This window comes from Nicotiana tabacum, chromosome 9 (genome assembly GCF_000715075.1).
Source record: "Nicotiana tabacum cultivar K326 chromosome 9, ASM71507v2, whole genome shotgun sequence".
Taxonomy (NCBI): Eukaryota; Viridiplantae; Streptophyta; class Magnoliopsida; order Solanales; family Solanaceae; genus Nicotiana; species Nicotiana tabacum.
In genome coordinates, this window is record NC_134088.1 from 66997376 (window position 1) to 67010692 (window position 13317).

Here is a 13317-nt window from a genome sequence, read left to right on the forward strand (position 1 = left end):
TATATCTTATCAGGATCAGGGACTGAATGATCAACCCTGTAGAAATAAGTTGTACAAGTTAGCCATATGTATTGGCAGCTTTATTTATTTAAACAAATAAATATTTATGTAAATGTACTTTTAGAAATGGAAGGAATAAATCAAAGTTCTTTTGTTTTTATCTTATTTCTTGTCCAAATAATATGTTAAGTTCTTTTTCATTTGAAAGTTAGTTAAATTTCAAATGTTTGTGCCGGAATGAATAGGAGACGTCCTCTTTAAGAGCACCGTAAAAATAAAGGCCATCTCTTATGAAACCCCATAGTAAAAGGATTAACACCGGAAGTGTGAATGCCCGGGATTAAAAGTTATCGGATATAAAAATCCCCAAACTTTATCAAATATGTTTGGCATAGAAATTAAGCAAAAGATGTGTTTATTTCTTAAAATGACAAATTCAATAGAGGTTTTGGCATAATTACAATATATATATATATATGTGTGTGTGTGTGTGTGTGTGTGTGTATTACATCAATCGATTTTGCCGGCGGAGTCCGAAAGAAGAGAAGTATTTTCAGCATCTTTTGCAGATGAAGGTTGTTCCGCATCCGGTTCAGTACCTTCTTCTTCTTCTTCTTCTTCTTCTTCTTCTTCTTCTTCTTCTTCTTCTTCTTCTTCTTCTTCTTCTTCTTCAGCTTTCTCTTCGGTTCCGGAGTACTCAGAACTTATGCTTAAGGAGCTTAAAGCAGTGGGTCGAGCAGGACTATTATTGAAGGTAGTCATCTCCAATTCGAGAGCTTTAGGGATGCAACCATCCATATTTTCAATGCCTTCTTTTGCCTCCTCCAGTCCTCCTGATGTTATAAATTGCATAAGTTTCCTTGAGGAGGAAAGAATCTTCTTGATCTTGGAGTTTGGATCGAAGCTTCTTGATTTTGGATTGCAGTTGGTCATTTTTCACCTTCACGATGCCATAAGTTCGACTAAGGTCAGTATTTGTCCTTGCGTGTTCGCGGTTCTGATCCATGACCTTTTTGAGCCTTTCCTCCATCCTAGCTCTGTTCCATCGGCAGTAGTAGCCTACTCGATTCTGGAATGCAAGCTTGCTTCCAGATTATATATTTGCTCCATAGAAGCAGACTTACATTCCGCTGCCGTAGTCACAGAATCTTGTAGCTCAGCCCACTTGGCTTTCAACTCCTTAAGCTATTCATGTAGTTGAGTGGCTTCCCGGCTGTGAACCGTTTTCTCTTGCTCAGATTGCTCCAATCAAGCTTCAAACTTGCCTATTTGAGCAAATTTTGCTTCTAAAATCGGGAGGCATTCAACAAGTTGATCTCGTTCAGCAGCAAACTAATCCCATTTAGCTGTAAATGTTTCTTTGTCCAAGATCATATTTTATAAGCCCTCATAGGCAAGGAGGTTAGCTTAAAATAAAGCCAGAGATTAAAGTTATATGGATAACATCTAGCAAGAAAAATGGGAAGAAAAGAAGATTAAATTGATACCTGAGCAGCAAGGTGCATGTTGTTATTGATCAGACACTCAGTAGAAATAACATCCATTTTCTCCAATCTTTGTTTGATGCCAGAGGCTTCAAGTAGTTGGCGACCCCCACCGGCTTGGAGAGTAAGTGGCACTTATTATAAATCGAAATAACGACACTACGTTTACCATTGGGGTTTCGGATAGGTGCCGAGAAACTGTTCTCTATATTCCTATGATTGGGTGATCGTAGGGAATGCGCATTTTCTATTTGTTCGGTTGGGGACGGTGGGAGCTATGAGTTGATAGTGTTGCGGCTGGTGTTGAAGTTGAGTTGGAGGAATATCAAAAGTAGAGCTCCTATGATCAGAAGCAACAACGGGAACTCAAAATTGAGAATCAGCATTTTCAACTGTCTCCATTTTCATAAAGAGTGCTTGAATTTCTCTTGGTTGGGCATCTAGTTAAGTAGAGAGAGATGTTTTTCTTCTCCTTTGAAGAGAAACCATTTCTTCATTGTCCTAGATTTCATCTTCATCAAGGACTATTGTGGTTGGTCGGTCCAATTGAAGCTTCTTTTGTTAAAGGCTTCTCCTAAGTCTCAACTTTGGAGGTACGTTTTCTTTTCGCTTTTTCCTCCTTAGACTGGGGACTCAAGGAAGATGGACCTTCACCGAAAGTAAGAGTGGCATCAGGAGCCTTCTTCCGATTAAGGATTTCTTGCATCTGTTGATGGGCCACCATTGGGTCAAGAAACATCTCAATAACGAGTTAAATGAAAGACCCCTTCGGAAGGCCTGAGTATTACGAAGGAGAATCAGTAAATTCGTACTACGCCATGTTGAAGATTGGAAAAGGAAAAAAATAAGTTTTATATACCATGATTTTTGGCCTTCCAGTTAAATTTGGGAGTAATTTCTTCAACCTACGGGAATCCGGTGTGGAAATATCTAAAGTCTTCTGTATATATTGGGTTAGGTTCTTAACCGATGTGGAACCCAACGGGTAGCTGAAATAAGAAAAATAAAAGTTAGCAAAGCTGGGAAGTTTCTTTAACATAATAGAAAAAAAATATCTGCAGAACTTATGAGCGAAGTTTCAAGATTCAGGGATAGAAGGAAGGTGTTGTTGCCGGAAGGATATCACTGGTAGAAATGACAACAAACCATTCCATCCAACCACGGTCATTATCGCCATCGTCACTTATAACGATGGCATGGTAGTCGCATTTGCTGGGATTGATCATGCCTCCACGAAAATTCTTTAAGGAGTAGAGGTTGATCAAATGGGCAGGAGTGAGGGTTTTTCCGGCCCGGAAGCACAATACCTGAAGGTAATCCACAGTATGCCATATTGATGGCCTTACTTGAGCCAAATAGATTTGGTAGTGGTGGCAAAACTCTAAAATAATGGGATCAATTGTTTGGCTCATTCTTAAAGTGAAAGGGTACGTGTAAACATACATGAACCAGGGTTTACTAAACGTAACCCTTTCCACTTCGTTGCGGGCTAAGATTTCAATTTTTTCCAATCGTAATCTTTCTTCACAATAGGAATACTAACAGGGCGAATAGAAGAACGATACCTTCTGACAGGCCAATTTTTGTCATTATTGGGATTGATAAGTTCTTTTTGCACTTGGAGATCCGTTTCAGAATTTAGTTGGGATGGGATGATTTTGTTGGTAGTAGGAGAACTGTTCACGCCTAACTATGCCTTATAAAAAAGACTAAGTAGTCGTTGCAAATATAATCCGATTTATAAGTCTGGAGTCGAATCCCACATAAAACTAAAGTTTAACTACAACTGTTCAATATTGCTAAGAAACACAAGTCCAAACAATTTCCTAATTGTAGAGATTATAATATTTATTTCTAACTAATTAACTAACAACTATTATAAAGCAGTAAAATTATCAACTAACAAGGATGAAATTTGAGACAAGACTAAGGAGGTCTAGAGTTATGATTTCTCCAATTGTCAGAATCCTTCCCGCTATGCCTTCTATAATATCGCCTAAGTATTTTCTACCGATCATGAGTACTTCAGGTATCTTAATTCTCTTATGAGAAACTACCACAATTTACTAGACATATTCTTCCGAACTACGCTAGCTGGCACTAGTTTACTGCTCACTAAGATCGCACCAAGGTTTCGTTATTCCTAATCCCACCTTTAAACCACTCATATTGATTCCTCAAATATGTAAGGAGTGATGTTGTTCAACAACTGCCTAAATATGTACCCTTTTCCAAGCAATACATACTAAATAGGCACAGTCAATTGATGGTCATTCAATCAACAACAATAAACGCGTAGTTGAAGAAGTAGAGAAATCCAACGACTAAATTATATAGAAACATAACAAGAATTTATCCTACAAAAGGTTCTATCAAAACTCTATATAACAAATTAGCTATTCATAATAGTATGCAAAACTACAATACTAGAATTCATAACCAATAATGGAAATAGGAAGAAGGAAGTGAAAAACTCGTAGAAGAATTCCCCGCCTTGCTCCTAGTGTGTTCTTGCCTCCTTAGGTCTAATTCCCAAAGTCGGTCTCTTCTAAAAACCAAGATACCCTCTTTTTGGGCGAGCTGGGCTTCATATAGGTCAAGGACAGTTGCCTCTGAAATTATAATTTTAGCCTTGAAATAATTTTTCTCGGAAGGACGTGCGCGGCCGCGCACCTAGGCAGGTGACCGCGCATCTGGCCGCGCACTTTTGCCAGTTTCTGCCTGACTTGCGCGGCCCAGTGCGCGGTCAGTGCACGGCCACGCACCTGGGCAATTTTCCGCACTCTTCTTTGTTCTTCTTTTTAAATGCGCTAACTTCCTTCGATCCTCGAACAAACTCCCAATTTACTCTATAAGCCTTTACTTGGCCTTCAACGCTCCATATTATCTCAAAACGCTCCTTAACCTCATTGTAGCCCGGAATTGCTCCTGTAAAGCATAAAATACTCAATCAGAGAAATTTACTATAATTTAACGCTCAAACATCAGTGAAGTGCAGCCAATTTAGAGTGCAAATAGTGGCCAAACTACATAGTTATAGCCTACTATCAATACCCCACACTTAAACCATTGCTCGTCCCCAAGCAAACAAACCACACTTTACATAGACACAACCTCACTAAGCAAATTTCCTAACTCATCATACCAATAATATTTCAAATAGACCCAGCACAGTAGTGTAATAATTTCACCTCAAGAATTGACTCACAAGCATCACGCATTATTCACAACTTACTCACTTACTCTAACATAGAGGTAAAGAATTACCTTTCCTTCATGAATCAAGTGCCCTCCCACAATAAAAGAGAATCGTTCCACAATTAATAAAATTCAAGAACAATTAGGAACTCAAGATAGAAAGAATTCACTCACTCTCAGAAACGACATTCATGTGCCACAAAAGATGCACCATAGGCTTGCCCGTAGTGTACTACTCTACTAATTGAGCTCATTCAGTCAAGGATCAAGTAGGACTTTTAACTGGTTGTAATGTAGGCTGCGGGACGGGTATGATACATTTAGATATAAGAGTGACTACACCTCCCTAAGCACTTTAATACATATACTTTAACATTTAAAACCCCACACTTATGTCAAACCATACTCCGCCTTCAAATCAATATACATTAACTCTCAATTATTTAAGCACACTTACATCAAGAGTCAGCACTTATCAAGAATTTTTTTTCCACAACAATACAACTATTTTATTTTCTTTTCTTTCTTTTTCAATTCAAATGTCTCTTACTTTTTTCAAAACAGTGCACCTTTCTCCTTATTTCATTAGTTCTACTCAAAAGCCAAACCAACCACCCCGCACTTTAACTTTTACAAAGTTCATAACAATTCAAGTGCTCATGAGAGGTTAAAAGGTTCAAATAGATGGTTAATTCAAACAAAGGGGTAAGGCTTGTAATGTGGTTGCCAAAAAAAATAGGATTACAGGCTCAAAGGGTTTAACTACGATACATAACAATTAGGCGCGTAAAATATACATATCTGGCTCAACAAAGAAACGCCTATATCACTTCCAAGACTGAACAAAACTACTATTTCTCTTTGCAAACATACGGGGCAAGTTCTAGACATCAAATACAATGCACAGAATACAACAAACCTCACACACACATGGTACATGACTCACTCAAGATTGGATCATCAAAACACTCTAGTCAAAGTACTTAAACCAAGTTAAGAACATACAATTTAAGGCACATATACAAGAGTCAACAACTGAGCCTAAGCGTCACACTACAACACTCGCTATTCTCAAGGCATAACGAAGTTGAGAGACCCTGTTTTCATTTCAGCCCATAGCCCACGGGTTCCTACTTCTAAAAAAAAAATAAAACGAAATACACCCGGTTCAAACGAAACCCTTGGAAAAGAACTGCGCCATAAAAAAACCCAAGAGGGAATTACTACACTACCTACAAAGAAAATCTTTTTTTCTTTAGACTTAAATCCCTCAAGAAAGCTGTCTAGAAGATTCATCATCGGGAAAAGTCCACTCTTTTCTATTTTTTGAAAAGAAAATAATAATAATTAATTAATTAAACTAATACAACTAAAATAGCATAGAAAGTCACCCACACAATCTCCTCACCCAACACTTAAAATTGTGCATTGTCCCCAATGCACACCCATAAATACAAGAGGTTAAAAGAAACTCCCTGGTAGGCCAAAGACCGAAGCACTAGCAGCTCATGGGGTACTCAGACTTCTCCCAGGCCTGGTCCTTCGTGCGGGTACCTCATACTTAGTTCCAACCATCTGGGTTGCTGTTGCTTTTTTTTTTCCAATGGCCTTGCTTCCCATGCTCCTTGAGAAATAAAAAAATAACACTACAAGAATAATACAATAATAAAAAATAAAAAATAAAAAGAAGTAATGATGGGTTGCCTCCCAACAAGCGCTTGAGTTAACGCTGCGGCACGACGTGAACTACTTTTTGCCTCCACCTTGAACTTATGAATTGGACCCCAAGTTTTGATTCTGCTCTATGATCATGCTCTTGTGGCGATACAAATTGTTGCGATCTAAAAATTAAATGATTCTTTATGCACTTTTTGGCTTTCAACCGAGGAGTGTCACCTTGCCTAGATGGCCTTGAAGATTTCAGAATATAGGGCTCATCCACCTCTTCCTTTGACTCTTGCATTGGCTTATACAGATCAATTTCCATTTCACCATCTGAACATAATGTAGAGAAATATTTGGAATGAGGTCCAACGCGCTCAAATACATGAACTTCAAGATTTTTAACCTCCTCAACACCAATCACACTAGAGTCAACTAAATTTGTATCTTCAACGTCTCTGGTTGACTCTAGTATTACTTCTTCAACATCAACATCTTCAAATTCTAGTTGGTTAGATTGTTGATTTTCTACTCTAACCTCCTCCATTTGCACCTCAATTTCAGCATCTAATTCATGCTCTTCTTGGCTACTATCCACAATATTGTCTTGTTGAGCATGAAATGCTTCAACTAGTTGACTCACTTGTGACTCCAGATTGCGAATAACAGCATCTTGCCTTTGTATGTGCAGTTGTTTCTCATTATCTTGTTCCATAAGGCACCTTAGCATATCTTTGATCTCTTTCAGGTCATCATCCCTGGGTTCTTTATTTCTATTAACTTTACATGAAAAAGAAGAACCATCAAAGTAAGGGGTTGGAGGAAGATAAGAAATATAATCACAACCATGAAAGTGACTGTCTTGATCACCACACATATCACACACATTCCACACATAAGATTGAGTGGATGCACATAACTCGCTCTCAAAAATATTTTGATAATTTTGTAATGGGTGACTTCCTCCACAATATGCATAAGGATCAATAGTAAAATTACCAACACCTAAACTCCCATAATTCCAAGATGTCATGTTTCTCAAATCAACAAGTAGAATAAAATAAAATAAAAGAAAGTTCAAATTTGAAATCTAGCAATATGTACACCTACAGCTACACCGTTAGGTCTCTGGCAACGGCGCCAAAATTTGATCACGCCCAACTATGTCTTATAAAAAGGACTAAGCGGTCGTTGCAAATATAATCTGGTTTACAAGTCCGGAGTCGAATCCCACAAAGAACTAAGACTTAGCTACAACTGTTCAATATTGCTAAGAAACACAAGTCTAAACAATTTTCTAATTATAGAGATTATAATATTTATTTCTAACTAATTAACTAACAACTATTATAAAGCAGTAAAATTATCAACTAATAAGGATGGAATTTGAGACAAGACTAAGGAGGTCTAGAGTTATAATTTCCCCAATTGTCGGAATCCTTCTCGCTATGCCTTCTATAATTTCTCCTAAGTATTTTCTACCGATCGTGAGTACTTCAGGTGTCATAATTCTCTTCTGAGCAACTATCACAATTTACTAGACATATTCTTCCGAACTACGCTAGCTGGCACTAGTTTACTGCTCACTAAGTTCACACCATGGTTTCATTATTCCTAATCCCACCTTTAAACCTTTCGTATTGATTCCTCACATACGTCAGGAGTGATGTTGTTCAACAACTACCTAAATATGTATCCTTTTCCAAGCAATACATACTAAATAGGCACAGTCAATTGATGGCCATTCAATCAACAACAATAAACACGTAGTTGAACAAGTAGAGAAATTCAACTACTCAATTATATAGAAACATAACAAGAAATTATCCTGCAAAAGGTTCTATCAAAACTCTATATAACAAATTAGCTATTCATAATAGTATGCAAAACTACAATACTAGAATTCATAATTAATAATGGAAATAGGAAGAAAGAAGCGAAAAACTCGTAGAAGAATTTCCCGCCTTGCTCCTAGTGTGTTCTTGCCTCCTTAGGTCCAATTCCCAAAGTCGGTCTCTTCTAAAAACCAAGATACCCTCTTTTTGGGCGAGCTAGACTTCATATAGGTCAAGGACAGTCGCCTCTCAAATTACAATTTTAGCTCTAGAATAATTTTTCTCGAAAGGACGTGCGCGGCCGCGCACCTGGGCAGGTGACCGCGCACTTTGGCCAGTTTTTGCCTGACTTGCGCAGCCCAGTGCGCGGCTGTGTACCTGGGCGATTTTCTGTACTCTTCTTTGTTCTTCTTTTTAAATGCGCTAACCTCCTTCGATCCTCGAACAAACTCCCAATTTACTCCATAAGCCTTTACTTGTCCTTCAACGCTCCATATTATCTCAAAACGCTCCTTAACCTCATTGTAGCCCGGAATTGCTCCTGCAAAGCATAAAATACTCAATCAGGGCAATTTACTATCATTTAACGCTCAAACATCAGTGAAGTACAGCTAATTTAGAGTGTAAATAGTGGCCAAACTATATAGTTATTTCCTACTATCAAGAACCAACATTAGCTTCCTTAGTTTTGTTCTTCTTAGAAGGCCACCACCGATGTGAAGGCCAGAGTTTTCGGGGACAGAAGAAGTAATAGACATGGTGATAGAGAATCTGGGTAAGAAAATTTTACTGAGAAAGATAGGTTTGCAGAAAAGCTTTAATGGGAATTCAAAGAAGAAGGGTTTGTAAAGGTGAAATGTAAAAATGATGAGAAGTAGAAGTTTATAGGCGACATAGTTCATTGTTATAATTATCTTGAAAACTGGCGAAAATATTTGCCAAATCACGGGATAACACGTTTTCGACTCATTAAAGGCGAGGAGACATGCGTCGTTAAGTATCAGAAACCGTTCAGGAACTTTTCCGCCAAGGAAAGAAGTCTTATCTACTTCCTGGTAACACAAAGTGTTGTCACCAAAAAGTAGGGGAACTATCTGTATGTGGTAAAATTGATGAACGATACGTAGATGCTCGAAGTGTTGACACGTGGAAGTAAAGACAAGTAAGATATGAGTCAACAAATAGCTAGTACCGGTTACGAATATGTGACCGGTGCTGAATAAATTTCGAAGGCATTAAATCGGGGACGAAGATTTGAAAGGAAGATACCGGTTAAGACGATATTCAATGAGCAGCCATTACAAAGAATCTTTTCATTAATGCCTAATTGTTATGCAGCTACCAAGAGAGGTTTTATTCACATTTAAGAAGAGCTTTATTTAGTGATCTTGTCTCCCTGAATTAAGCTATAAATAGGAGAATTTGTATTCATTGTTGGACACAAAATATTTGTATGCAAAAAAGGTAAAACTAGTTCTTACTCTATAAAACTATATTCTTTTTTTTGTTCTTCATATTGCTCTTATTACTGCTTTCGAAAAAGCTCAGCCCCTAGTCATGCTTGTATTTTCTTCTAGTTTATTTTAATTCTTATTTCTGTTCTTTGTTATTTTACATTCTTGGATCAAATTAATTCACGTGTTTATAAAACACGTTACAAATTCAACTGTACTATTTTACGAGTAAACAATATTTTAGACTGACTTAGCATAGCAAGATCGTAAGCAAATTGTGTAAGAATGTGAGCAATTTTTCAAATGTGCTTAGTTTAAGACTAAGAACTGGGACAAATAGCTATGCAAAGAGACTGACTATGCATTCTATTATTACATTTATTAAAAGAGTTGCTACTGGTAATGTATATTGCAGGGATAAACACACACACATATACTCCTTGTTACTTTGTTGAGTTTTACAAAAAAAAAAAAAAGTAACGAATTAAAAGATTGTTATTGATCTTTCTTGTCCTTTTCTATCTCCCTTCTTCATTCCAAGCGTGTAATACGCAAAACTTAAAGTGTTAGTCTCTGAATTAAGATTTATTTTCAATGGCAAAACTAGAATATCAAGTTTTAGTATATTTACAGTCCAATTGTATGTAAATCACAGCTGTCTATATGAGATTCATTGCAGTAGAACAATTGGGTATTCATTTCCAAGACCTCTGAATGAACCTTTCACCTGACATAAATGGAATTGCAATAATCCATACTAACTATACCGAGCGATAAGTAGTTGTTAGTTTAGAAGTTAGGAATTATTGAAGCATTGAATGTATTTTATGAAAACAGTTTTCATATTTCCTTTGTTATGTTTCTAATAAAACACATATGTAGAATAAAATAATAGGGGATGATGGGCAACCAATGTCGAATCACTTTTATAAGAAAAAAAGTATGTAGTTAAATTAAATTACTAGTTAACTAAGGTTCAAAAAACATCCAATGTGATTTTAAGTAAACGAGGTAGAAATGAAGAAAACCAAGTAGTAAACACTTTGAACACACTATATATCTAGATTTGCTACACTATTTATCCAAATGATGCAGTCAAGTTGAAGGTCTTCAAGGCATCTCACTTAACATAACAACAACTAACTTTCTCGTAAGAAAATAAACTCATGACTTTTGGAGAATACCAAAAACCAGAAAACGAAAATAAAAGATAAAAAACTCACTTGGTTAGCTGTAAATTATTAATTATTAATCAAAGTTAAATTAAAAGCAAAGCAGGCGCAGTGGCCAGTACGCAGCTCAGTGGATGCTTCAGAGAAACATCCTACCTCTTTATTTAGTCAAATATTTTAAGTTACTAAATTGTTACAACGGTAAATACATAGGATTATTTAATAGAATACAGTAGTATGTAATTTATAAACATATATAATTGAATCAAAGATAAGATAAAAACGAATATTATGACCGCCATGAATTGATCCCAAAAGCTATTCCCGCTTTTCAGTTTGGGCTTTGCACCCAAAAAACAAAATAAAAAAAATTGAAGTCACGCTTTTTATCTTTGACCAAACGCCACGCGGCGACTCCCCATTTGTTGGAAAGAGTGGACCCACTGTACTAATGTTTTCTATTTATGTGCTCCCCCTTGTCTGTCATATAATGCCACTGGGGCACAGTCTCCTGCTGCTTACTGTTACACTAAACAATGGAGCGCCACATACACTGCTAGCTACTACTATAATGCTAAGCTTTTTTAGCTAATCTTTTTGCACTATTCACAAGGCATCCTTCAAACCCTAGCTATAGCCTTTAACCACTCCCTTCTCTCTCTCTCTAGTATAATTTTTGGGGTCCTTCGCTTCTATATATTCGGTAGACGTTACGTTTCTTCTCTCTCTCTAGACTAGAAAAAACTTGCATGTACGCCAAAAATGGCTTCAGCTTGCGTAAACAAAATGGGTATGTCGCCGGAGAAGTTTCTAGATTGTTCTCCGGCTGCGAAATACCACCAGTCCTATGGTTGGCTAAGTCCAAGAATGTCATTCAGTAGGGACTTTCAGGACGACGTTGTCGGCGACTCTTCCAAGGTTGCCGCCGGAGCAAAGCACACTTCTTCACCATCTATTGAGATGAAGAGTAGTGTTAAAGATAAGGCAGAGGAATTAGATCCAGAAGTTTCTAAAGATATGGTAGCTGATTTCGAGTTTCGACTTGAAGATCCGGTGATTATGCTGCCAGCCGACGAGCTCTTCTCCGACGGAAAGCTCGTGGCGCCGCTGCATCTCTCCATGGTCCGCCCGGCCACCACCACGTCGGCTACTATCTCCGCCGGAGTTAGATCGCCGGATACACCTCAGCTTCGAATGAGAAATGAGATTTTGATTTCAAATGCGGATCCGTACTTGTTCTCTCCTAAGGCGCCGAGGTGTACTACACGGTGGAGGGAGCTTTTAGGCTTGAAGAAACAGCAGCATCAAAATAACAATGCTAAGCAAGAAACACAGAGAACGTCTTCATTACCTAGCAGTAGTGCTCATAAATCCTTGAAAAATTATTTTCATCGCAGCTCTAAATCATTGAGCGCTTCTTTAGACTCGTCTCTTAACCTTCCGTTGCTGCCGAAAGACTGGGATAACGAGTCCGTTTCAATTTCTTCTCGATTGTCCCTTTCATCATCTTCGTCAGGCCATGACCACGATGATCTTCCTAGGCTTTCCCTTGATTCGGATAAACCAAACAGTTTCTCTCGAAATGCAATGACGACTAATCCTCGCAGGGTACGATTGGTGAAGCATAGGGTATCATCGTCTGAAGCCACGAGAGTGGGCCGAAGCCCTGTTCGTAGACAACAGGCCGCAGACTCTGCTACTGTTACAACTCATGCCCGAGGAGTCTCTGTTGATAGTCCTCGCATGAACTCGTCGGGGAAGATTGTATTCCACAGCCTAGAGAGAAGCTCAAGCAGTCCCAGCACCTTTAATGGTGGGCCTAGGTATAAGCACAGAGGAATGGAGAGATCTTATTCAGCTAATGTCCGTGTTACACCTGTTCTCAATGTTCCAGTTTGTTCTTTAAGAGGTTCTTCAAAATTTGGATTTCCTTTGTTTTCTTCTTCATCCTCATCCCAACAGAAGAAATTAGAAGGCACTGCTTCTAATTCCTATAGCAGCAGGTCCAGAAAGGAATGAGAGTTTTAGGCTTAGAGAAGTTGGTAATCCTTCAACCCCCTTTTTCCGTTACATTTTTTAGGGTTGTGTTGTGGCTATTTTCTTGTTTTTTCTGATTCGACAGGCTTAAAAAATTATGTAAATATGTTCTTTATCCTTTTTGTTTTTCCTAACTCTGATGGTGAAAGCTAATGTTTTTGAAATTTTCAACTTTTTGTGGGCATTGAATTGAATCTTTATTAGTAGTAGTAGTAGTACTTTGATGTATTTTCTTGTACCTGAAAGCTATGGAATCTCTCTGATACTTTTTAAGCTTTTCAAAAAGTTCTTCCCTTGTTAAATGATGACATGATGTTTGCTAGTGTGTTTTGAAAGCCACGCGCCTTGTGTGGCTGTGGGTGATGCTTTTAAGGGCTGTAGCAGTTTTCAGGGCAGAAAGGAGGAGGTAACGTGACATGCATTGGCATCTTTCTCTGCCCCTTTCCATAATGCTTTACTGGAAATAAAATAGTGA

At 37.9% G+C, this 13317-nt stretch overlaps 1 protein-coding gene across 1 annotated transcript; it reads left to right on the forward strand.

The window, feature by feature from the left end:
• The first annotated feature begins 11289 nt into the window (after positions 1-11289).
• LOC107785456 (uncharacterized) lies at positions 11290-13015 on the forward strand. Its single transcript, XM_016606770.2, has one exon. It carries the CDS (start codon positions 11568-11570, stop codon positions 12822-12824), a length of 1257 nt encoding a protein of 418 aa, XP_016462256.1. The 5' UTR covers positions 11290-11567; the 3' UTR covers positions 12825-13015.
• Positions 13016-13317: the final 302 nt, after the last annotated feature.

Excerpts from the sequence above, each read along its gene's own strand:
- LOC107785456 (XM_016606770.2), top strand. The coding sequence starts at position 11,568 with ATGGCTTCAGCTTGCGTAAACAAAATGGGTATGTCGCCGGAGAAGTTT.